Source organism: Lepisma saccharinum, chromosome 10, assembly GCF_977018435.1.
Source record: "Lepisma saccharinum chromosome 10, izLepSacc3.1, whole genome shotgun sequence".
Lineage (NCBI taxonomy): Eukaryota > Metazoa > Arthropoda > Insecta > Zygentoma > Lepismatidae > Lepisma > Lepisma saccharinum.
The window spans coordinates 75,790,036-75,815,048 of NC_139238.1; the positions used below are offsets into that span (position 1 = coordinate 75,790,036).

Genomic DNA, 25,013 nt, shown 5'->3' on the forward strand with positions numbered 1-25,013 from the left:
TGACAAAGACGATTAAATTATGCTAATTTTGGCATCGCTGGGTGGTAGTTTAAAAGGAAAGGAGTCCATCCCCCATGTATAGAGCGAGCACAAGGAAAACAAACCTTGGACGAAAAATCCCCACGCAGCCTTTTCTTCCGTTCAGCTCGGGCCATAAGGAAGCATGGTCGACTCTCCCCCTCCTCTCCTCGCGAGAGTACGGTGCACAGGAGTCGCGGGTTTAATACTGTCGTTTTCTCCCGCGGTCGTTGTTTGAGAGTGAAGCATCAGTCATATTTGCTAGTCCATTATTTCCTGTATTTAATCTGGGCTTCGGCGATTGCCTAGAATATACGCTCCTGCAGAAGAGATAGTTAACCACAGAATCCAGGCTGGAAACAGACAATATTATGCACATATAGAATTATTAAAGTCCAAAAGCCTCTTCAAGAACACAAAATTAAGACTATATAGGACACTCATCAGACCGGTGATAGCTAATGGTGCAGAATCCTGGAAACTTGCATCCAAAGCAGAAAGCAAGGTAATGTCCTTTGAAAGAAAAATCTTACGAAAGATTTTTGACCACATTAAGAATGAAGATGGATCCTATAGAATTAGGATGAACATGAACATGTGCGGAGATACATCAAATCACAACGTTTAAGATGGGCAGGACATCTGATGAGAATGGAGGAGGACAGGTTACCACGCTTGGTATTAAACTAGAAACTATGGGGAACAAGGCTGAAAGGAAGACCGAGGGGAAAGTGGATCGATGCAGTTGAGAATGATTTGAAAAGGATGAATGTACTTAATTGGAAGAATGTAGCTCAAGACAGAACGATGTGGAGGAAGATTGTTTGGGATGCCAGAGCCCACCAAGGGCTGTAGTGCAATAGAAGAAGAAGAGACTGGCCCCATGACGGATATGTCCAAGTATTGGCTGATGATTTTATTTCTTATAAACAGGGTTCCCACGTAAACTCTAACTGCATTTTCCCTGAGTTTTCCAGAGTACTCAACACCCAGTACATTACTATTCTAAATATATTTTACAATGGCGTATGGTGCATCTGCTTTATCAGTAAAATTACTCATCTGATATAATTTAAAAACAATCTGTAATTTAGTGCAATATTCTGCCATCTTGTTTCTTATTTTATGAATAAGAACATGTAATTAATGTTATGTTTTTTTTCAAAGTAAATGTCCAAACAGGTAGTTCCATTTCAAAGGCAAAACCAACCACAATCACCCAGTTATGTACATTAATTGAGGAGGTGAATAACCATTCATCAAACATTCAAGGAGCACTTGCAATTTGATATCAGATCAGTAGGCATATTAGTACATTTTGTGTAGTACTTTATCAGCAGCCAATAAAAAAAAAACAAATTAAAGAATGAAATGATATCTTTATGCACTTAATTAATGAGTAATGTTTTTTTGGGAATTTTCACACTTTTTTTACAGCACAAAAAAAATAATTCAAACACAGTCACAAACTTTGGGAGGTGGCTCATCATGTGGTGTTCAAAGTCTTTGCTAATTGACCTACAGAAGTGATAGAACATTTTGTCTTTAGCTTTCATAATGGAATGGAGCGGTTACGAAAACCATGTGGCTGCTTAGCAGCATGTAAGATAGGGAAGTCCATCTTTATTCTTGGTTCATTTCTGGCTCTATTTCTTAATTTCCAAATATTTAATTTCATCAAATCACTGTACAGGTATATATAACAATGTAAGTTCACTATACTGTAAAAAATAGCAAAAGTTCTTGACCTAAAGCATAATTTCTTGACTTTTCCTTGACTTTCTTCACCTATCTGTTGATTTCTTGACTTTGTCTTGACTGGTAGACGCCCTGTTATAATATCAATTAACCTGTGATGCAAAATAAACATGTATCTAAAGCCTACATCTTCCAAATAGTTCATATAAAGCAAGTTAGTGAAGTTGGAATTATTAGTAGAAGAACAAGCATATTTTAGTCCTTCAGATGTGCTTCATTGGGACTCAATGAATTAAATGATTTTCCCTGAGTTTTTTCTATTCTTCAAATTCCCTGAGAATTCCAGGGAACCCTGTATAAATACCATAGGAACGGTACTCATAGACTAACTTCATAACCTAATTCGTGCATTGATGTTAAGTTTCGCACATGAATAATCGTACCGAGTTAGGATGCATAGAAAATTCTGGAAGTTAGCAACACTTGTGGCCAGCATGGACGATGTGTTTCCAACACCCTTGCCAAAGACGAAGTGGGCCAGGAATCGTTTGCAGTCAACCTTTTCTTTTATGAATGAGGAAGGACAGTGACCATGCAATAGGGATACCAGACGTCCGGATTTTCCCGGACATCCTACATTTTAGCCTTATGTCCGGCGTCCGGGAGGAATTTGAAATATATTATAAATGTCCTATATTTTGAGCATCACATAATATTAATTAGGAAAATACGTAACAGAAAAAAATCATGCAAGTTACAAATCTATGGACTGTGCTTCCAAACTCAATAGTGAAATTTATTTCGATTCAGTCATTGACCCCCCCAAAAAAAAAGAAAGTTTGTCCTGCTATTAAACAAACGGGAAACGGAAGCAATTAATGAACGAAGTTTTGGGACCACTTTATGATAACGTCACTGTTCAATGCCTGAGCAGAATTTCTTGCCTTAAGGTTTATACTGATGGAACAAGGTGTTGCCCATTCTTATTCATATTCAATATAATTTGATTGTAAAGCAGTGGTTTATAGAACGAAGTTATCCAGGGTGTCTGCCAGTCAAGAAAGTCGTGGAAGTCAGGAAAAAGTAAAGAAATCAACAAGAAGTCAATTAAAATGCAATAAATTATTCTTGTGGTCAAGAATTTTTGTTATCATAATGACTGACTGGTTGATTTAGTTTATTTTACTTCACTTTTTTCTGTCCCTTTGGCTAATCGCGAAGATGAGGATGAATGGGGTAAGATATGATGGATGAAAGGACAGTCATAAACATATAGGGACAACCGACACAAGCCCCACATAAGATTATACTGGCTGCGAGTACAGACGCCAAAGCCTCGCTTGTCTGCCAAACACAGTTCAGGATGCATTAATACGAGAAAGCATATCTACTAATTTCCATCTTTACCTAAGTAGGGGTCAAATAAATAAACGTTAATAAAAACTTAAAAAAGGTCTAGAAAAGTCCAGAAAAAGTCAAGAATTCTGGATGTGTTATTTTGGTAGACACCCTGTTATTGAACTAAGAACTACAAAGATGAAACTTCTGGAATCATTTTAAATTATGGTAATTGCTGAATATTTGTTTGCCATTACAGGTCCTAATTCAAATGTTGAGAGAGTACTTTCATTACCATCAGCACAACAGACTCACGAGAGAAATTATTTTTTCATAAAGTCTGTAAAATTTTTGGTATACTGATCCCTATAATTTCAGAGAGTTTGATGACTGTCCACTCTAACATAAATATAGTTTGACTAAACCTGAAATTTTGATAAAAATTGTCTCCTCTGAGAAGTACCACTTAAATCAAGTAGTAAGAGGTGCATAGATTAGTTTGATTGCAAGTTTTGAAATTTTACATTCAAAAAAGTAATTAAGAATTCATTTTTTTGAAACTGAAAAGTGTCATTATTCAACTACTTTCTAACGTGTTCTATATATTATTTATTGTGAATGTTTTGTGTCCTACATTTTGACTTAATGTCCTACATTTTGGGACAGCATGTCCTACAATTCCGTTACATTGATCTGGTAACCCTACCATGCAAGAACTGCATAAGTCACTCGAAAAGTGGGGAGAAAGGTGAGCAATCCTCTTCCTTGTAATGCGGATTAGCTGTGCCACATTGCTAAGCGTCGTGAAGGCTGCAACCACCTTACGTTTGTAGCCAAAACGACAGGAAATAGGGGAATTCAAAAGTCTGCACCTGTAAATATGTTAAAGTAGATAAATTTCATTCCAAGGTGTATAAAGGCATTGAAAAATATGAACTTCAGATATCAAAATTGTTTTTATAAAAGCAACACAAGTGGCGCTTGCTCTACCTTCCTTTACCGCCCACTAATTTTGCAAGACCACTCATCGGGTCTGGACCAACAGCTTAAATGGGGATTTGAACCACCCTGCGATGTGCCTCCACTGCGTATTGAACTCAGCATCCCTTTATTTCAAGGCGATGACGTTACCGCTATACCAGTGGTTCCCAAAGTGTGTGCCATGGCTGGCTTACAGGGGCGCCACAAAATGTTCTAATATTTTCACTGAAGTGACACTTACTTGTTAGTCTACACATAGTTTTAAAATAGGACCATCGCATCAATCGAACTATATGTTTATTAGTACTTTTTACATGTAAAATGTGTCTGAATTTGAAATACTATGTGTGTATTTTGCAACTTAAGCAAGAAAACCTAACCACACTTACCAAGCATTGCAAATGTTAAATAGGCCTACATTCTGACTTGAGTGCCGTGGAGAAATCTTTTAAACACTAAGGGTGCTGTGAAATGAAAAAAAAAAGCTTATGAATTTTTAAAATTTGCACTCCTAGGCTATACTTTGTTTTGGACCCTGCTCACATTATTATTACTATTATTGAGTTTGAATTGATGTTTTAAGTCCACTTTGTGCACAGATAGGCTAATCGGGACTGACCTACAGTTTGCGCAGTCGTTTGGATCCCACTTTAATGTGCCTTCACCAGGTATCAAATCCGAGACCGCTTGATTACAAGGCGACAACGTTACCACTATGCCATTGGGGAGGCTATATTATTATTATCATCATTGGTTTTGTTTTCATGGTACTTCATTCACTTCCTCTAACTGCATCTTCTATCTTAATAACACTTGTAAGTAAACTTTAAAATATAGACACATTTGATTATAAATTATTCATTAAACTTGGATAAAACAATAACAAGAGAATACTTTCCTAAAACTGTTTCCTTCTGGCTTCCATGGTAGCCAACTGAAGAATCAGAGACTCAAAGTTTCTTGTAGGAGATCAGCATTCACTGTGAAGCATGGCAAACTAGAAAGTCAGCTATCTGATGCTGAATTTCTGAGGGCAGGTTTAATTCTTTTTAGAACACTGAACAACCACTCTCCACTGGCGTTTGGTGGTAAAAGACTCACGAAAATTCTCAATGCAATGCCAAGATTTGGGAAAGTCACTGTTAAATGTTTTTCATGAATATGTTTTAAATAGTCATCACCCGAATTCACTTCATACTTTGCCTGCATATGACTTTCAGTTGTTTGAATTCAAAATTTTTATATGTTTACCTTCGAGGAAAAATTGTTTATATTCGAGCACTGTTACTTGACTTTGTGTGGCTTCCTTTGCACTCTGCCATACAGAAAATAAGGTTATGATGCAATATATTATTTAAACACTATAAACTCCTTCCCTCTACCTTCTATCATGAAATAAGCAAGTAAAGGACTTGACATGTTTTATTTTTCAATTATCATAATATTAAGAAATTTTAATAGCAGACGTTCTTTTGTCACTTCTGCCCTTTCGGTACAGCACCTTGAATAACGTAGTGTGGAAAACGACCCAAGAAACTAGTTCCAGAGACGATGACAACATATACTGCTGTCCCGGATTCTCTGGAGTAGCGACGCGCAGAGGGGAAAGCTTGTGAGCTGGGCCAGACTGGGTGGGGAAGGGTGCGGGATGAAAGCAACGAAGTGCTGCGCGGTGTAACGGCCGTAAAGCAAAACGCTTTCTGCTGCCAATTTCTTCTTTTATTCTTAACAATGGCCAGTGTATTGTTTTACACAAATAACAAATAATATTGCACGTTTATTTGTCTTTTGATGCTACGAAGAACAGAAAAAATTAAAACATACATTTTCAAAAAACATGCAAATAACTACAAACTATGAAACATCATGTATCAAAATGTGTTTTAAACAAGTCTGAAAAACATGTTTCAAACACTTTGTTTTAAACATTTGTAAAAAAAAACAAAGCCATGTGTTTTAAACTTTTCAAACAAGTTGTTCTCGAACACATTCAACACTATGAGGCACTCTCCTGAATGCAGAGTTCCCCTAGACTTAAGAGCTGACATGTTTACTACGGAACTACTGGACTGTGAGTGAGCCTCCTCCCGTGGATGCCCCTTCCCTCCGCGCGTTCATTGGACGAGGCGCACACCCTTCAACATGCGCACAGAACGTGTTCTCTTACTCCAGAGAATCCGGGAAAGGAATATAGATGGCAGTGCGATTCGTACAGGTGCTAATTTTGTTATGAAAGTAATGCAGCTTAGTTAGTTTATGGAATATATTGTGTAGATTTGTTTGTCTTGAAAGGCAGTACGTGAATTGATGGAAACAGTTATATTTGTGGAGTGATTTGCAGTCACGAAATGGCATTAATTTGCACAGAAAAGTAACATAAATATGTTTTATGTGCAACGCAACACGAGCAGCAACATCGCAATGTGAGGCTGGACGTCGAACGTTGGATTGTGTACACAAGTTTATTTTTGTATGCTAATAAAATTTATCTTTTTGTTTGGGAACACTAAATATACAAATACCATTTTCTTTACTTGAACGATATCCACTAGAACAACCAGGCACAAAACAGTGGCGATCATATCTTCGAGACATGGTGAAAATATAACTCAACCAACGCGTTGTTTACATGACACGAAAAGTGTCATATTTCACACTTGAGAGTTTTTGGGCAGTAAGTTAGACAACACGCGAGTGGATGTAAAGCAGATCTTTGAAAAATAAACGAGTATTGTCTGTGTGAATTTCCATAAAAATAATGTTTGTGACAATAATTTTTGTAACAATGACAATATTAATGAACCTTTCATGCATACACAATATTAATTCTCGCGGCAATTGTCATATTATAAGTTACGAGTAACAATTATACCTATGTTTTCTTCCGTAGTGTTAATAAAAAACTCAAGGACAAGTCATGATCGACGGTTCAGAATGTTCTTTAATATTTTCGCAACTACTGTACCAAATATCATAACAATTTTCTGATACAAAGAAATGTTACAAGGAAAAGAATCAGATGTTGCAGCAAAAACTCCATTTACTTCCATTATAAGCAGACAAATGCCATGCACCTGTACCGACACCAGCACCTCTGGCTGTATCATTTCTGAGTGGAACCTGCCAGAGAGGCCAGAACCGTCCGTTTACCACACTACATTTTCATTATTATACCTCTGGCATCTCATTCTTGTGTGGCCCCTAGGATAGCCTAGTGGCAACTCCCCCCCCCCCCAAACTGCATATCCTTGTGCACTTTCTACTGGAACATATCAGATATATTCTTGAATTAAGCTCTAGTCGTATCATATTCTCTGTGTAATAACAATAATTACCATAATAATAATTATTATTATTATTTCTACTGTTCTAGTTTTATCAATGGTCTGACCTCCTCTACAAGAAATTCTAGCGGCGTTCTTGGTATTATCTCCCTTGCAATGCAAGGACTGAGGAATATTTGTGCGAAACAAATAGTTGTAAAACTCATACTTCCTTCCTGTAAATGTAAAATTTGCCACATACATTTTACGATATATATAAATTAATATCAATTTTATTTTTTTATTAAGTTCTATAATTTGTACAAATTTACAAACTTATTGTCTATACATTTTTTAAACATTTTTAAGTTCCTCAGTTGTAGATCTCAATATACACACATATAAAATTTTAAATTGTTATATCTTGTTAAAAATATAAACATTGCTGCTTTTTTGCTACATAATACAGACATTTTCAGTTTTGAAATGCATGAACAAGGTGCAAGTTCAAAAAGTTCTAAACCTTGTAAAGAATTTGTTAAAGATATGTGCTTGAATTCGATGTTACATGTTATATTGGTGAAAAATTTCACTAAAATAACATGAATTGATCAAAACCCATGGATACCATTTGTCAATTTGAAACCAATTATACCACTACAACTGTCTTCATCCGACCTATTTACCAGACCTTGACCTCTTCCATAAGTTTAAAAATAAGTGTTCCAACAGGAAAGAAAATAAGTGTTGGAACAAATCAAGACCAATCCAAATTTAAGTTTTTGAACATAAGTTCAAATGCATTGAAACAACCAAGGTTTACAACTTTTTAAATCCTCCCTCATCATGCAAGCTTAACTTCTCCTTAATGTTGTTTTTCTAGCAAGGGATCTGTTATTTTCAGAATACAAACCATGACGAAATCTAGGCTCAAAAAATTCAAATAAAAAGCAACATTTTCGAATTCTGGGCTATTCAAAAGGAAGAAGAGTAACTGTCATTTTAAACTATTCATGATTCAAATAACAACAGTGAAAACTAAAAATAGTTCATGTTTATACAAAACTTTGGCTTAAGTCTTCTACACAAACCACATGGTAACCAGCCTGGGAAAAAGCTAAGGACAAAAAAACATGTACATCCAAACACACACATCTTGCACACATCAGTTTTATTTACTTCAATTTTCATTAATACTTTTTTTGTCTTAAAATGGTGCTTCGTGGTATTTCTTTATGGTATGTGGAGAAATTCAAAATGTATTGAAGAAGTTTAAAAATATATCGGAAGGGATGTGTTATTTGCAGAAATGTTAAAACTTATGCATACTTTGAAATTTATCACCCAACAGATAACACGGAATAGAAAATGTGGGGACCATCTGATGGCATAGTGGTTCGGATCTCACTTTAAACTGTAGGTCAAGTCCCGATTAGGCTTTGAGCATGATGTGGACTCAAAAATAAACTCAACTCAAAATGGAATAGAAAATGTTTTGATTCCAATATGGTGAAGTTTTGTTCCACCTGCCATATTTTGACTTTATAATTTAATGTGAAATATTGAGATGGTATGAATATGATAAATGAGATATATATGATTATTTTCCTGTAGTTTACGGTTATTACAAGCATAAGAAAACAGTTTTTTCTTTGTGACGTTTCAGGAGAACACACGCTCCTTTCATCAGACATTTATTTTCATTTTGACTAATGATACAGTTATAACAATGGTTAGTAATTTTTAAACAAAAAGAATCTTTTATATAATGGATGTTGTCAATGTTATATTGTTGTAATATAGCAACTTAACTGTGAAAAAAGCAGTCTATTTTTTAAATTATGAATCCCAAATATCATCAGGTAATTCAAATTCATCATTGTTTTCACAAAGTCTCTTGATGTTTTCTGTTACATTAAATTTTAAAGATGGTGGCTTACTCCATTTGTGAAAAAGAAAACTCCACACTGGATCTATGTTACCATTTTCATTATTTAATTTATTCCAGTGTTCTTCTGCAATGAACGAGGCTTCCCAGACATTCAACTCTGTGTTTCCCGTTAATCTTTTTAAAACCCTTCTCTTTTTAATCAAATGCTTCTCTTCGATGATATGAGTTGACAAACCTGTTCTTGGGTTTAGATTTATAATGTCCAAATCATGTTCGTGCCATCTTATTGCCATTTTCCTTGCTGTTTGTCCCACATAATCTTTTGAACATGAACAACTTATATTATATATTCCTGTGGTTTCCACAGGAACAACAGCAAGGAAAATGGCAATAAGATGGCACGAACATGATTTGGACATTATAAATCTAAACCCAATAACAGGTTTGTCAACTCATATCATCGAAGAGAAGCATTTGATTAAAAAGAGAAGGGTTTTAAAAAGATTAACGGGAAACACAGAGTTGAATGTCTGGGAAGCCTCGTTCATTGCAGAAGAACACTGGAATAAATTAAATAATGAAAATGGTAACATAGATCCAGTGTGGAGTTTTCTTTTTCACAAATGGAGTAAGCCACCATCTTTAAAATTTAATGTAACAGAAAACATCAAGAGACTTTGTGAAAACAATGATGAATTTGAATTACCTGATGATATTTGGGATTCATAATTTAAAAAATAGACTGCTTTTTTCACAGTTAAGTTGCTATATTACAACAATATAACATTGACAACATCCATTATATAAAAGATTCTTTTTGTTTAAAAATTACTAACCATTGTTATAACTGTATCTTTAGTCAAAATGAAAATAAATGTCTGATGAAAGGAGCGTGTGTTCTCCTGAAACGTCACAAAGAAAAAACTGTTTTCTTATGCTTGTAATAACCGTAAACTACAGGAAAATAATTCTATCATGCAAGCAATGCGTACATACAAGAAAAAGAGATATATATGTATTACAATTAACTACAGACCAAAGTGAATTTGAAATGATTAATTCAAAAGTTGATAATATACCCCCACTGAAACTTTCTGTAACTTTATGAATATGTTAATTCATTTATTTCTATTTTGGTTTGATTTTGTGTCACTTTTCTACCTTTCTATGTTACTATGACGATGAATAATGGAATAAAAACATATGCAAACCATTATGCCACAGAATCTGGCTACATTAGTTTGTGGAAGCACCAGTAAGAAGTTCATTTCTGTTTATGAGAATTGGGTTTATAAGTTAGTCAATTTTTCATTTGTTTACATGTAAAAAAAAATCATTCATAAAACTTACTGTACTAGGTACAAAACATACCATATTTCTGGTCATGATTTACTTGAATATAACCATTTTTCCAAATAAAAATATATTGCACCTTTGTTCTAATAATACAAATTCATTCATTCCGCACATGCACCATTCTCTCACTCAACATAGAAAAAGAGCATACAATATTACACAAAAGTCCCTCTATTTAAAGTTCGTAACAAACTAACTTTCATTTTGCCAGCCAGCGCTTCGTCGACAAATTTACTACATAACCCTATCTTCTTTTGGCTTGTCCATCTTATTTACTCATTTCATGAATTATCACTGTTATAAAAAATATATATATATATAACATTCACAATGATTTAGTTTGTTTCTTCTATAGTGAGCTCTCGTAAGTTCTCTATGAACACATTTGTAAAAATGTTTTTATGAACTCTTTGGTCCTGCTCAAGCTCAACACTTTAGGTTCTCAAGTTCACACTTGTCCAAAGTGCACACTGAACTGCGAGCTCAGTTTCGTTGTTTCCTGCTTAAAGCCACAAGTGTCTGGCGACTAGGAGTTGCAGCAACAAGCCACACTGCTGAAGAATCCACTGCTAGAAGTACACTGTTAGGTTCATTTGGTCCGAATGCTCATCTTGACCTGGCAACGGTGTCACGCTCACTTCGGGGTCAAGCTCAGTCTTGAAAAAAGAGTACAAAGAAGTTATCACACATTTGCCACTATCTAATAAATAGTCATGCAGGTGCAAGAGAAATTTGACTCCTTAGAAAATAGTTGACTCTCTGTGACTATTTCACAGTGATAACAGCAGGCACGTCGCCTGATAATGTTCGCATGAGCACGTGAACACTCATGTATATGTTTTAAATTATGTACATATTAAATGCACACATACACACACTCACATATATTTATTCGAAAAAAATACTTTATTTGATGTACGAGTATATACACACAATTTACTCTGACACGACTTCTTTCACATCTGATAACTTTTGTAGACAGTTGGTAACACTAACTCCCACGGTGTTCAATGGAGGCCTTTGAACAGTATTGCTGTGCATGTTGCATAAAACTGACAGCTAAGGGGCTGTTGGCCACTATACCCCTATTATGTTCACTTCCCTGTGTGAACACTGATGCAAACGGAAATACTTCTTTCATTCGGCACCAGAGTGCAGCATATACAAGGTATGTCTAGGGGCACTCAAAAAGGTCTGTGCTACATAGTTGCAAACTTTAGCGAGAAGTAGCTAAACCTGGAGGACTTTAAGCAAATGAAAGCGCATGTCTAGTATGTGTTCTTCAGCCACTTATTCGGGCAAATCAGTAAGTAGTCTGTTCATAATAGATACATTTAAAAATATATAAATATATCTAGAAGAGAATTGTTATGGTTAATATTTTTTCATCGCACAGTACAGTACTTCAGTGGCGTCGCGTGTGGTTCACATACGGGTGTTCACAATAAAATTTTTATACTGAATGGAAATTTACTCCTCTCCCCTTGTAACTTTATATTCAATTGAAAAAGTAAGAATAACAGTTAAACTTATTTTCAACTATTTCCCACAAAAATCACGCTATACTTGAAATAATACAAGATTTTTCATTCAATTAACACTCTTTTAATTACACAATTTACAATTAGTAATGGCTAGTGCAAACTAATTAGTATAACATGCAATCTCAGGCATGTACAACGCAAGACTACCATAATTTGCAATCTACTTTCTATTACACCGACCATATGTTAATCAACGACATTCATTCAGCGTTGAAAGCACGTGCATCGTTAGCTGAACAGAGGGGAGGAAGCGTTCAGTCCAGAAAAAAAATATTTTGTGTATGTAAGATATTTGGGTATTATGCAGAATGCCCTCATCCCGCCCACAATAACTCGGTTGGGAGTACTTACATCTTGTACAATGCAGAGGTTTGTCTGGTGAGGGCCCATCCTTTTTACTTCCGTTCGTTCTGCTTCGCTCATTCGCGAAAATAAAGTTTCTTTCAAACTCCTAACAGTATTCATAGTGTACAAAACACAACACTACACTACACACATGCACGTCTGAAAGCCAATTCACATAAATTCACCGAACCGCTTGCCAATAGATATCGCGCTCTCAACAGTCGACACCACTCTAACAGCGTTTTGCCGGTTGCCGCCAAAGAGCATAGGCTTTTTTATAGCCCCGCAAAATGAACGGAACTTGACCTTTCCCAAAATAACGTGTCCCCTTGCAATTCTCCTACAGCAACAGTGTTGCGAACAATTGAAACACAGAAGTTGCTAAATCATCAACATGCATTAAAAGTTGCTGAATCAAATTTACAGGTGAAAAATGCAAAATATATTTTTAAAAAAGTGCTGTAAAGAATAACTTACATAAGGTTTATTCCAACCAATAAATTAAATTTAAATGTTTTTACGTTTATATGTAGATTGAAAAATTACTTAATTTCAAATGAGATAATTTTATGCATATGTCATTTTAACTTTCTAACTTCAAAGAAGAAAATATTATGTGTAGCAAAAATGCATCTCTAGTATTCTGAAAGTTATATTTTGTTCTTCACAATAAGCATATTCTCATAACGTAGAGAATAGTCAAAATAATTTACTAACATCAATTGATAACTGTTTTCGGTAACAGCTATTTAGGCCTGGGACTCCATACTATTCTGAGTATAGTTACCACAAAAATGTGCATTCAATTGATGTAAATATAGTCCGCACTTTCTTTGCAATTTAAGTTGGTGAGAGTTCTTCTTTTTTTCTTTTTTTGCATTAAAAACGTCGATTACTAAAAAACAGTTGCATAGTCTGAATGGCCCTTAGACGCACATGCGCAAATCATATAAACCTTGAAAGATATGTAACTCCTGCAGACTAACTTTAGCACCCACTGGAATTTAAAATCCGCCAGGTTTAGCGATTTCTCACTAAAGTTTGCAACTATGTAGCTCAGACGGTCTCGAGTCACCCTAGACATGCCTTGTATATGCTGCACTCTGGTGCCAAATGCAAGAAGTATTGCCGCTTGAATCAGGGCTCCCAGCACCATATGTTCGCACAGCCCAGTGAACATTTTCGCGGTTTAGTAACCAACAGTTCCTTAGCTGTCAGTCTGATGCGACAAGCACAGCAACTGTGTTCAACGCAATCCGTGGAACACAGTGGGAGTCAGTGTTACCAACTCTCTAAAAAAAAGTTATCAGACGTGAAAGACGTCAACTCAGAGTAAATTGTGTGTATATATTCGAACATCAAAGAAGTATTTTTTCGAATAAATATGTGTGTGTGCATTTAATATGTACGTAATTTAAAACATTTACATGAGTGTTCACGTGCTCATGCGAACATTATCATGCGACGCGCCTGCAGTACTTGAAGAAATTGATCAATTAACCGGAATGCATGGATGGGCAAAGAACACTTCCCAGGCGTTTGTTACCATTTGCACATATACAAGCAACTCGCTTCCAAAAGACTGCCTCTGGAAAGATTCGTTTCCTGCAATGCATAAGATCAAGGATGGTAAATATGTTAATGATGACGATGAATAGATGTTACTGTACGCTTTAAAGCAGTGGATCGCAAAGTGTGCACCGCAGGAAGATAGAATATTAACAATGTCACATTGAATGATTCTTCAATCATAAGCATCGGGACTGAGTTATTGTGGGCAGGGGGGCATTCTGTATAATGCCCAAATATGTTACATACAGTGGCAGCGATCAGGGGGGTGTGGGGTCAGTTGCCCCAACGTTTTGCAACTTTTGCCCCCCCCCACTCTGCTAAACCTTATATATATATCAAGGGAAAGTAAACTATCCTTTCCCCCTCCTCCAGTTTTGGTACCTTGGCCCCGCAGTTTTGGAACACAAAGACTACAACTTACGCCACTGCTTACATACACATAATACATTCTTTCTGGACTCTTGGGAGGATGTGTCCCATTAACGATTTCAATGCTGAATGATTGTCATTGGTTAACATATGGTCCGTGCAATAAAAAGTAGATTGTGAAGTATGGTAGTCTTGCGTTGTACTGTACATACCTGAGATTGCATGTTATACTAATTAGTTTGGACTAGCCATTAGTAATTATAAATAACGTAATTAAAAGGGTGTTAGTTGTACAAAAAAAAACTTGTAGTACTTTAAATATAGATTGATTTTGGGAGGAAATTGTTGAAAATAAGTTGAACTTTATTCTCACTTTTTCAATTGAGTTACAAGGGAGAAGAGCAAATCTGCATTCAGTATACAAATTTTGTTGTGAACACCCGTATGTGAACCTCACGAGATGCCACTGGATAACAGTAATTTTTTTCAGGTAACAACAATTGAAATTAATAGTTACTTTCACAGTTACGTTCTTGTACATACCAGCAGTAGTGGAGAAAATTACAATTTGCTCAAAAATCCAAATATAATTTTAATCTTCATACATACATTTGTCACAAGCAAATGTTGTTATATAAATACATTATAATCGGAGCTGAACCGATGCCAATGTATTGCTATCTGTATCGGATATTATTTACCAATTCTGGCCAATACTATTCTGGCATGGGTTCCACAAAAATTCCATAAAACACTTTTGCAGAGTTTCATTACCCTGGAAGTAATATAATACAAAATTCGAGGTTTCCATTCATTTTGCACCAACATTATATGCAAAAAGTGTATTTTTGATTACATAACAGGTATTTTAATATTCTGATTTAATTCTTGAATGTCTTGAAGCAAAACTCTTGTTAAATTGATGCATATAATTATATGCTTCAAGACATTCCAATTATAATTGGAGTGAAATACTCATCTACTAACGGTGGCACCAAGGGGGGAGGGGGTTGTGCAGGTCATAACCCCCTCTCCTTTGGCTCAGTATTCCTTAAAAAGAATTAAAAAGGCAGGTAAAGATGGCAAAATGATGTCTGATTTCTGAAAGAAGTACACGAAACACCACCTTTCAAAAATCCTGAGCATGCCACTAATGTATTAGTCAATATTTTGAGCAACGTTTAATTGTTACAATTTTCAAACATCAGCATTGGTATAGCATTTTACATTTAATTTTTCAAGTTGGCTTATTTCTTAGTTTGATTATTCTGCTAAAATGCTAATTAACTGAACTGATATATCTTATCGACTGTCACAACAACAAAAATATTTCTAAATTCAAGCAAACAATGTGGAATTCCATAGGTAGTCAGCTAAACCCTACTCAATGTGCACATGGCTTGAAAGGAAACTTATTAGGGCTGAACCTTATTACCAAGCGACAGATTTATATGTAAATACATACAGTAAAACCTCGTTAATCTGGACTAATGGGGGGATAAGTTGACCGGTTTAACAAAAGTCCGGATTAACTGAAATAACCTAAGAACAGTAGAAAGTGCATTAAAACTCCGTTTATAGCAACAAAACACGTTTATTATGGTGTATTTAAAGGGCATAGGGCTAAATACACTATACAGTACAGTATAAAGTCTGCGGCAAACAGAATTTCATCAGTGGTTGACTGCCTTTTCTTTGAGAAGTTCTCTTGTTGGCTTCTAGCCACATTTAAAACCTTGCATTCTGCTTTTTCTTCTTTTTTTTTCTGGTCTTTTGCCTGTCCGGATGAAGCGAAGTCCGGCTTATTGAGATCTGGATTAACGAGACTTTACTGTATTTATGTATAAAGCTGAAATCAGTTATATTCTATATTATCTTTGTGCATCATGGTATGTAGACTCCGAAAATTCTGTTTTTATTTTCCATAGCTATTTTTATATATTATTTCCATATTTCAGAACATTTCTCAACATAAACCCATGGCTCGACAGACCTCAAAGGGTCTTGGCCTATCTCCCGACTGCCACTCTCCCTCCCACAATCCTACCTAAGCCAAGCGTCAGGTTAACCTTGCAGCAGGTTTTATGTATCAATCCGCGCGAGAACTGAGCTCAGAATCTTCCGTGCCAGTCTTTCCTCAACCGCCGAGCTGCTTACATCGGAGACACTGAGAAAATCTACAGTATTGCCAACCGCACAACACATCAAAACCCGCATGCATGTCAAGTGGATTGTATTTTTGCTTCTCTTTGTCTCCTGAAACATAACATTTTAAAAGTACTTTCTGCGCATATATTATTTAATAAATGTGTCATTAATATAAGAGCGAAACAACTTCTAAACATGAGAGCATGTGTGTATATTTCGAGCACGCAAAAATAAAAATAAACAAAGATAAAAGTAAACAACGATAGGCCCCTCTTGAATTTAATGACAAATTATTGTTTTTGGTTTAGAAAGAAATAGATTTATGAAAAACTTGGTTGCTTCGTTCGCAATACATCCGTTACTGTAAGACACACGCACTTCAAGTTGTACCACCAAAAAAGCATGATTTGTTATTGGTGATATATACAATCAGGTGCATTGTCTGTCGCTATTACTCTGGTTTCAATTTATGAATCACTTCACTAAACCAGGATTCAAATCTTGGTCTGTCTATTTGTTGCTGATAATCACCCTTCCCTTTCTTTGCGCGGAACAGTAAATATGCGCCTTCAACAAAGCTTTCATTGCCGCCAGTGGGTGAAACAATAAGCCTCCCCCTTCCCCTCATCGTCGGTTTCTTCAGCCCTGGCGGTGGTTTTGCATGGTGGTATCCTTCCATGGTTTATTCCCCCTTCCCCCACTCACCGAGTTGAAGGACGTCTCGTCCAAATAATAAACATGTTTCTTCTCACTGCGATATATTTTAATACCGCGGAGATTCTTTTGTCGTCAAACAACAAACAATCGTTTCCTCTTGCTAAACTCAAACCGCAAATCATTCAACACCCGTGATACAATTCGTGTGCACATTGACGGCAAATCACCTCACGCCCTGTTTTACTTTGATCTTGTTGCCGCAAGGAGGATTATGCATTTAAAACAACTTGCTTGACTTTGAAGAACATTTCCTTTCGGATGAAGCCCAAAATAACATTCGGGTAAAACCGCGCGCTGAACAGGAGATTCAGCCATTCTCGCCGCTCTACAATAAACATAGGGTTAAAATAGTGGGAGGTGCAACACTGGTATCAGCGATTTCACGCGCTCTGCAACGCATTCAGTCTCGCTCGACTCGCTCTAAAGTTTCAATGTCTCTTCAACGCAATACAGATTCGAGTTGGCGAATCTGCGGTTCTAAGTTCGTCTGCACAGTGATTGCAACCAATTAAGTCCATACCTGCTAATCAATGTATTATTTTGTCTGTATATTACAAATTAAATAACTGTTTTCTTGCAAGTATGCAGTTGTGTCGGAATAGAACCCGTCTCAGTGGAACTATATTCTTGCGCGCACGTTTGGATCTACATATGCTAAAACCTGCTGCAAGGTTGACCTGACGCAGGGCTTAGAGATGTGAAGATCTTCAACTGGTAATGGGGTAACCAGGGGTCAGCATGTCGAACCCTCAGCCGTTATAGATTTCAGAGACCAGATTACGCTACTCACTCACAGCTGCCCAATTGCCTCATGATGGTGGGTTTCCACCGGGCCTATACACAGGCCCAGATCATATTTGCACAATAACCACATGTCCTTGTGTGACCGAAAGGGTTGGTTGAATTTCTTGCGAATAACTGGCAAAGTCCGAAGCAAAGTTAAACAAACAAAAGTTTACTACCTTTTATATACCCTACAATTGCGTTATTTACAAGTTCTCTGTCATCCGAACAATAATGTTTTTTTTCCAATTTTACACCTCCCAACTGTTTTCTTTTGCTATTGTAAAACACTTGAAATTCTTGTTTATTTACAATTATTGTCAACAATAGAGAACGAGAGCTCAAGCATCAGCTCCTGGTTGTTGCAAACGTTATTTTGGCAACCTTGGAAGAGTCCCAAGTTGAGTAGCACCAGAAGCAACGTTTTTGTGGCACACAAACGGGATTCGCTTCTTGTTTCTCTTCAAGACAATCACAGTAATACCAATGCCAAGACTGTATTTTATGTAGCTCATGTAGTGTCTTATTGTTGAAAAGGTAAATTTTTACAATTTTAAGTCCATATTTAACTCCATATTTTGGTAAAAAATAACTAAATATGTATTTACATATTTAGCACATTCTTACTACATATAAATCCATTCCCTGCTTATTACAATACTTTTTTTTCAACTTACCTTCTTCTGGGGATCATCGTCCCAACTGAGTTTCTTCACTCTCCGTGGAATGGACCCTTTGGGCCACGACACCTTGTTCACGGCTTTGCTGGCCCCGTCCGTTGTACTGCTGGAAGGCAGTACAATGGGGGTGGGAGTGCTCTCCACAGGGGTGGGGGTTCTGTGGTCAAGCTGTGATGCTGGGGGAATCGGTGGGGCTGGTCCCACTTGCCTTGTCTGGGCCAGAGGATTGTTCAGCCTGCCTGGCCGAGAAGAATTAGTTTGTCTCTCTGTACCATTACGCAGGTAGTTCCCTCTGCTGCTACCTGCCATGATACCTAAAATAAGCAAGTTATCGTATGAGATTTATATGTAATTTTTGTCATTATTAAAAAATATCCATACATACAGAAGAATTCTCTGGGGTTGATTTTTAATTCTAAAGACAATCATCAAATATTACTACAATACAGGGTGGCTCAAGCTACAATTTTTTACCACATTTTTTAAACACCTTAAGTGATGTGTTCGTAAACTCTAGCCAACTCAGCCCAGGTCTTTCGAGTGGATTACGCAGACATCACACAAAACGTCATGTCGACATCACTAGCGAAGCTGTTCCACACTGCAGTTTACGAACAGCATGGATTATGGCGTGGTGGATTGTCTGCTTGACTCTTGGGCATGTTTAAAAGCAGTTGACTTTCTTTGGAAGTAGTATTAGGTGTAAATTGCACTAAATCTGACCTCTATATAAAGCTCGGCTACATTAATATAAATTAATAGAATATTTTGACAAGTTTTAGAAATTGGCACAAAAAATAACCGAAAAAAAATGATTCAACTGTATGCCTAAACATCAAAAATAATTATTTTGTAGTATTTTATTGGTTGGTGAATTTAGTTTAGTGTATCGTGTATTAACACTACCTAATAACATTAAATTATGGTAAATGAAATGGCTTTAAAAATATTTATTTCATTACAGTTCAGATCAAAATCTTCTTTTTTCATTGTTTTATACATTTTTTTCTCTTTGGATACCAGTTTTTGCATATTTTCCCCTATATACATCTATGGAAAGAATTATAAGATAATATTAACTACATCTTTTCCTTCAGCTGTCTTTCTGACTTACGAAAGCATCAAATAAATGATTGCCGGCCATTGAAAGCTGCTGCGTCGTGCTTTCTGCTAGTTTTCGTCTGCAGTCAGCCAACTCAGTTGCATCGGGAATGGCTTACAAATCATATGAGCCAAGTAAGCCAGATACGTCACCGTGACGTCAGAGTGCTTAAATTCCATAAACTATCCAAGGGTTTATTTGAGTGTGATGGCTGTTATAAACAGTATGTTAAGCAGACCAAAAGGACTGCACAGAAAAGGTTGAAAGAGCATCTTAAAAACGAGTGCTTCAAGTGGAAGATATTAGGGGATGTTTTGTTGAACCTTGTAGTTAGCTGGGGGATGCTCCTGTGGATTAACATTGTGACAGTGACACAGCTGGGGAGAGACCGTCCCCCCACATGCTCCCTCACTTGGAGCACTGTTGATAACATAAAACAAGAGAGTACAGGGATGAATGAATCTCTCTTTAGATTATCTTAATAAAGGGTCAAATTAAAATAAAGTGACAAAAAAATGTAAATTAACTGAGGCCTCATGTCATGCTGAGGAGATTTAACACACGTTAACAATAGTCAGGGTCGCTACTCACCGGGAATGCCTTGAATTCCAGGAATTATGCATGAATTATTGGCTCCGGGAATTATGTATGAATTCTGCTTGAATCTTGCTTCATAGACGTGAAAAATTGCAACTTGTATTAATCCAAATCCCATTGAATTTATACATATTTATTAATGCCCCGAGGCAAGTATTTCACAGTTTATCTTTTATTTTTATCAATGCAGAAAAAGAAAGCTGCATGGAAAATAAAACATAATTCTCTCTTCTCTAATTCAATCTATGAGATGGAAGATTATTGCAAGATAAGATGTCTTGAAGATGATTAGGGAAATTTGAGTATGAAATTCTTGTACAGTTAACAGTTTTTCATAGATTACTAGAACCCCTAACATTTGTGACTTGTGTTTGTAGATGTATTTGTATAATATGTATGTGGAATTGCAAATTTGAACTCCGCACCTTAAATTAAATATTTTAAATGTATGTTCCGTTTAATTGAACTGAATTAGAATTTTTGGATTCAGTGGAATCGCACAAACCCTTTATAATGTTAATATATTTGCATGTGGGTGGTGAGAGGTCGTAATACTTAAGATTGAAATAGAGGAAACATCTACTTGTACCCTTGAATTTTTGCCTTGAAACCGGGGATTATATTTGATTAAGTTTTATCGGGTCCTAACGTGGCCACCTTGATAGTGAAGTAATAGATAAACAAATGGGTGCAGAGAGAGTTTCCATACATTTATATACAATGTGTTGTGTCTGTAATGTAATTTTAAGTGTTCAGCATAATATTATTGAATGTGCCGAACTTTCCTCAGGCAGACTTTTAATCTTCCAAACTGTTTATCATCCCTGTTGGCAGATGGCAATAGTGTTTTAATAAATGTTTTAACTTTATGAGAAGAGCCGGTCTCTCACTAATGTGTTTCTCAAAGAACTTTTTATACCCTCTTTCTTAACTCTTAGGTAAGGATTTTAGATTGGGGAATTATTTCCGTGCATACATTGAAGGATGCAAAGTGGCCATATGTGCCGAAGCACCCAACCATTTCACTTCATTCATATACACTGTGAGGTACATGTGATTGTGAAATAAAGTTATCTTGGAGCAAAGCATGGAATCTCATTTAACTGAAACTGATCTTTTATCTTCCCATAGTCTGCTAGTATGAACATATAATAGGAAATAAAAGCAATTTGTAAGCAATTAAACTGCTTTTTGAACTTCCATTTTATATTGGTCTAACATTCTTCTCACTCACTCACTCACTCACTCACTCTCTAGCCTTCTTAAACCCGAAGGTTCATGGCTGCAACAACACAGGCCTTCCATCTGTCCCTATCTTGAGCAAGTTCTATATACTCTTTTCCATCCCTACCGATTTCCTTTAGGTCCATCTCAATGTTGTCCCTCCATCTTCGTCTTGGCCTTCCTACAGGTCTCTTACCATCAGGTTTCCCAACAAGAATCCTGTAAACTCCTCTTTCCTCTCCCATTCGTGCCACATGGCCTGCCCACCTAAGTCTTCTTGATTTAATTATTCTAATAATATCTGGACATGAATACAAATTTTGTAGTTCTAAATTATGTAACCTTCTCCACTCACCTGTCTCCTCATCCCTTTTAGGTCCAAATATTTTCCTAAGGATCTGATTTTCAAATACTCTCAATTTATGTTCCTCTTTCAATGTAAGAGACCAAATTTCACATCCATATAATACCACAGGCAAAATTACGGTTTTGTATATTTTAACTTTTAGTTTCTTAGATATTAAACGAGAAGACAATAGTTTATGAAGAGAGAAGTAACATGCATTTCCTGAATTAAGCCTACTTTTTATTTCCTCTTTAATATAATTTTCATTTGTTAATATTACTCCTAAGTATTTGAATTTGGTAACTGGTTCAAACGAGTTGTTATCAATAATTAGATTTAACATTCTTCTAATATTGATTATTTTATAACTTTGAATACATTGTAACACTCTAATTCAACTGGCTCAGTGGCAAAGTGCATTAAATGGTCACCATCAAGGTACTCAGGTTCGACTCCCATCATATGTGTGAGTGTTATGTGTGAGTGTCTGCATCAATGTAATCTAATCATCATTGGCAGAAAGACAATAGTAACAACAAGGTATTTAATTCATTCTTTAAACCACCCGTGGCTCTACAGCCCTCGAAGGGCCTTGGCTTATCTCCCGACCACCAGTCTCCCTCCCACAATCCTACCTAGAGATGTGGAGATCTTCAACCGGTAATGGGGTGACGTGGAGTCAGCACGTCAAACCCTCAGCCATTTTAGTAGATTTCCGAGACCAAGTTACGATACTCACTCATAGCTCCCCAATTTCCTCACAAGGGTGGCTTGCCACCGGTCCTATACACAGGCCGAGAACCCAGAGACTGAACCCAGGTGGACTCGAACCCATGCCATCCCGCAGTCGGAGCCCAAAGCACAGCCTTGGACCGCACGGCCATGGAGAAGAACATTTAATTCATTGTTTGCCCTTGTCAAAGACACACATATATGCATACAAACATCAAATAAATGAAAAAGTATTAACTGCAAAAAGGACATAATTTCAGTGTTGAAAAAAATTGCTGCTGTTACACAGCAGAAAAGCTTCAAGAATGAAACTGGTAAAACATACTTTTTTAAAAAAAACAGGAAAGTAATAAGAAACAAGCATAGCATTGCTACATAATACATGAATTAATTTCAGCATGTAAGATCAAATTACATACAGCGATGCCAAGTTAACTTACTTTTTACTGTAGCTGTATACTGAGGCATTGTGGAGGCGAGATCCTGAGTGCTTCCAAATATGGGGTTCTCAATCTTAGATGGAGAATTTCCGTTTTGAGTAACTCCAGGCGTTAGTTTCTCATGAGAAATTCCATTAGTCATGTAGTTGGCCATTTTTGTCGTGATTGGTGGACTATCTGCTTCAGTGCGATTCAGTTTTGGTTTTTTGCTGAAAGTTTTAAGAAATACTGATTAGTAAATGAAAATAGTGTTTCAAATACAGGGTGTCTATAAAGTCACTTAACATTTCTGCATGAACAGGATTTAAGGTACAAAATACAATATGTACAGAAACATATATCACAGTAGGACACAGAATCAGTATAACTCAATGTGACCACCCCTGAAGCCTAGGCACATATCCCAACAATCCACTACAGCCCGAAACATCTTCTCCAACATAGCTGGTGTAATCTCAGCAACTGCGGCCGTAATGCGTTGTTTCAACTGGGCTATGCTGTGGATCCTCGCCCCATACACCTTAGACTTGATAAACCCTCAAATGAAAAAGTCTAATGGGGTCAGATCGAAGGGGGGAGGGGGGCAACTCCCCGTTGCGAGACACGGCCAATCCATCTACCGGTGAAAACTTTGTTTAGGTGATCACGAACGATGATGGCAAGATGGGGTGGTGCCCCATCCTGTTGGTGCATAGTAAGAAGCTTGGCGTGGAACAATCCACCGTGCTATGAGCCACAGTTGGTAGATGCTGGGATTATGGATACTGTGGGGTACGTGTGATCATGTCCTGCACATTTTCCACAATTTGTGGTGTTATGGCTGGGCTACCAGGACGTTCTTCATCCTCAACACTATCTATTCACTTGAATTTGTTGACCAGGTTCTTAATAGCCTGGTGGGGCCTGGTTTTCTGAATTTCCGAGTGAAGTCCGTCCGCACCTGTTCATACGTCATTCCACGCAGACGAGCACAAGCAACGGCTATTCTCTCTTCTATAGAGTACATTTTATCAGATCACTTGGAAAAAAGAAAAGATTTGTCATTATTTCATTGAAATGTTAAGTGACTTTATAGACACCCTGTATTACCGTGGGTGTGGTATTCATAAAAGGTCCAAAATCCACAGGTATATTAGTTGCTATATCATATAAAATCTGAACTGATTCTTCTTGAAGTTTTACTGTTGATTACATTTTCGATTGGACTCTTCTGGATGAATTCATGAACCTCCAACCCATCAACCCACAAGTGAGTTGATGGATTAGGCGTTCATAAATTCACTCACTGAGTAAAAGCAATGGCACAACAAATGATTTGCTAGTTCCTTTTTGAATTTGGCTACTGGTTCAATAGATTTTATACGAAGAAGAAGTTTTCTCGGGGTATCAGCCAGGTGATTTCCGGATAGGCTTCCGAGAGCAAACATCACTCTTGTCTTCAGGGATTGAAGTGCAGAGATATGTTATGGTGACATTATATGTATTTGGTATGGGTGGGGTCCCATGTGGGTGGCAGGCCAATCAGGTGGCGATTCTCCAACGTCTGTGCTCCCAGTCGACTATCGCTAACCAGGCTGGGTCCAGTTCGTGTTCCGTGTCCCTGTTGAGGTTTTCCTTTTGCCCTTGAATGGGGCTTCTTTGATGAGACGGTCCCAGTAATTTGATGATTTATTGATGATCTGGGTGGTTGTGAAGTCAATTCTATGGCCCTCCTGGATGGAATGTTCTGCTAACCCTGATTTTTCAGAATGAAAATTCTTGATGTAGCTGGCATGTTCTTTGCAAGGCTGTTCGATTGTCCTCCCCGTTTGTACAATGTATGCTTTACTGCAGGAACAGATGATACGGTAAACCTCTGGTGTCTTCTGT

General features: G+C 36.8%; 1 protein-coding gene across 2 annotated transcripts in view; it reads right to left on the minus strand.

Annotated features, from left to right (window-relative positions):
* Positions 1–10,201: 10,201 nt before the first annotated feature.
* The window catches only part of Cad96Cb (protocadherin Fat 4-like Cad96Ca), a 244,023-nt gene continuing 229,211 nt past the window's right edge, over positions 10,202–25,013 (minus strand). For both annotated transcript variants that reach the window (XM_083130503.1, XM_083130502.1), the window contains exons 17-19: positions 23,145–23,353; positions 18,701–19,017; positions 10,202–11,201 (exon numbers count right to left, since the gene is read on the minus strand). In XM_083130503.1, the coding sequence (XP_082986629.1) occupies positions 11,115–11,201; positions 18,701–19,017; positions 23,145–23,353 (613 nt within the window). In that variant the 3' untranslated portion in view covers positions 10,202–11,114. The remainder of the gene's footprint in view (positions 11,202–18,700; positions 19,018–23,144; positions 23,354–25,013) is intronic.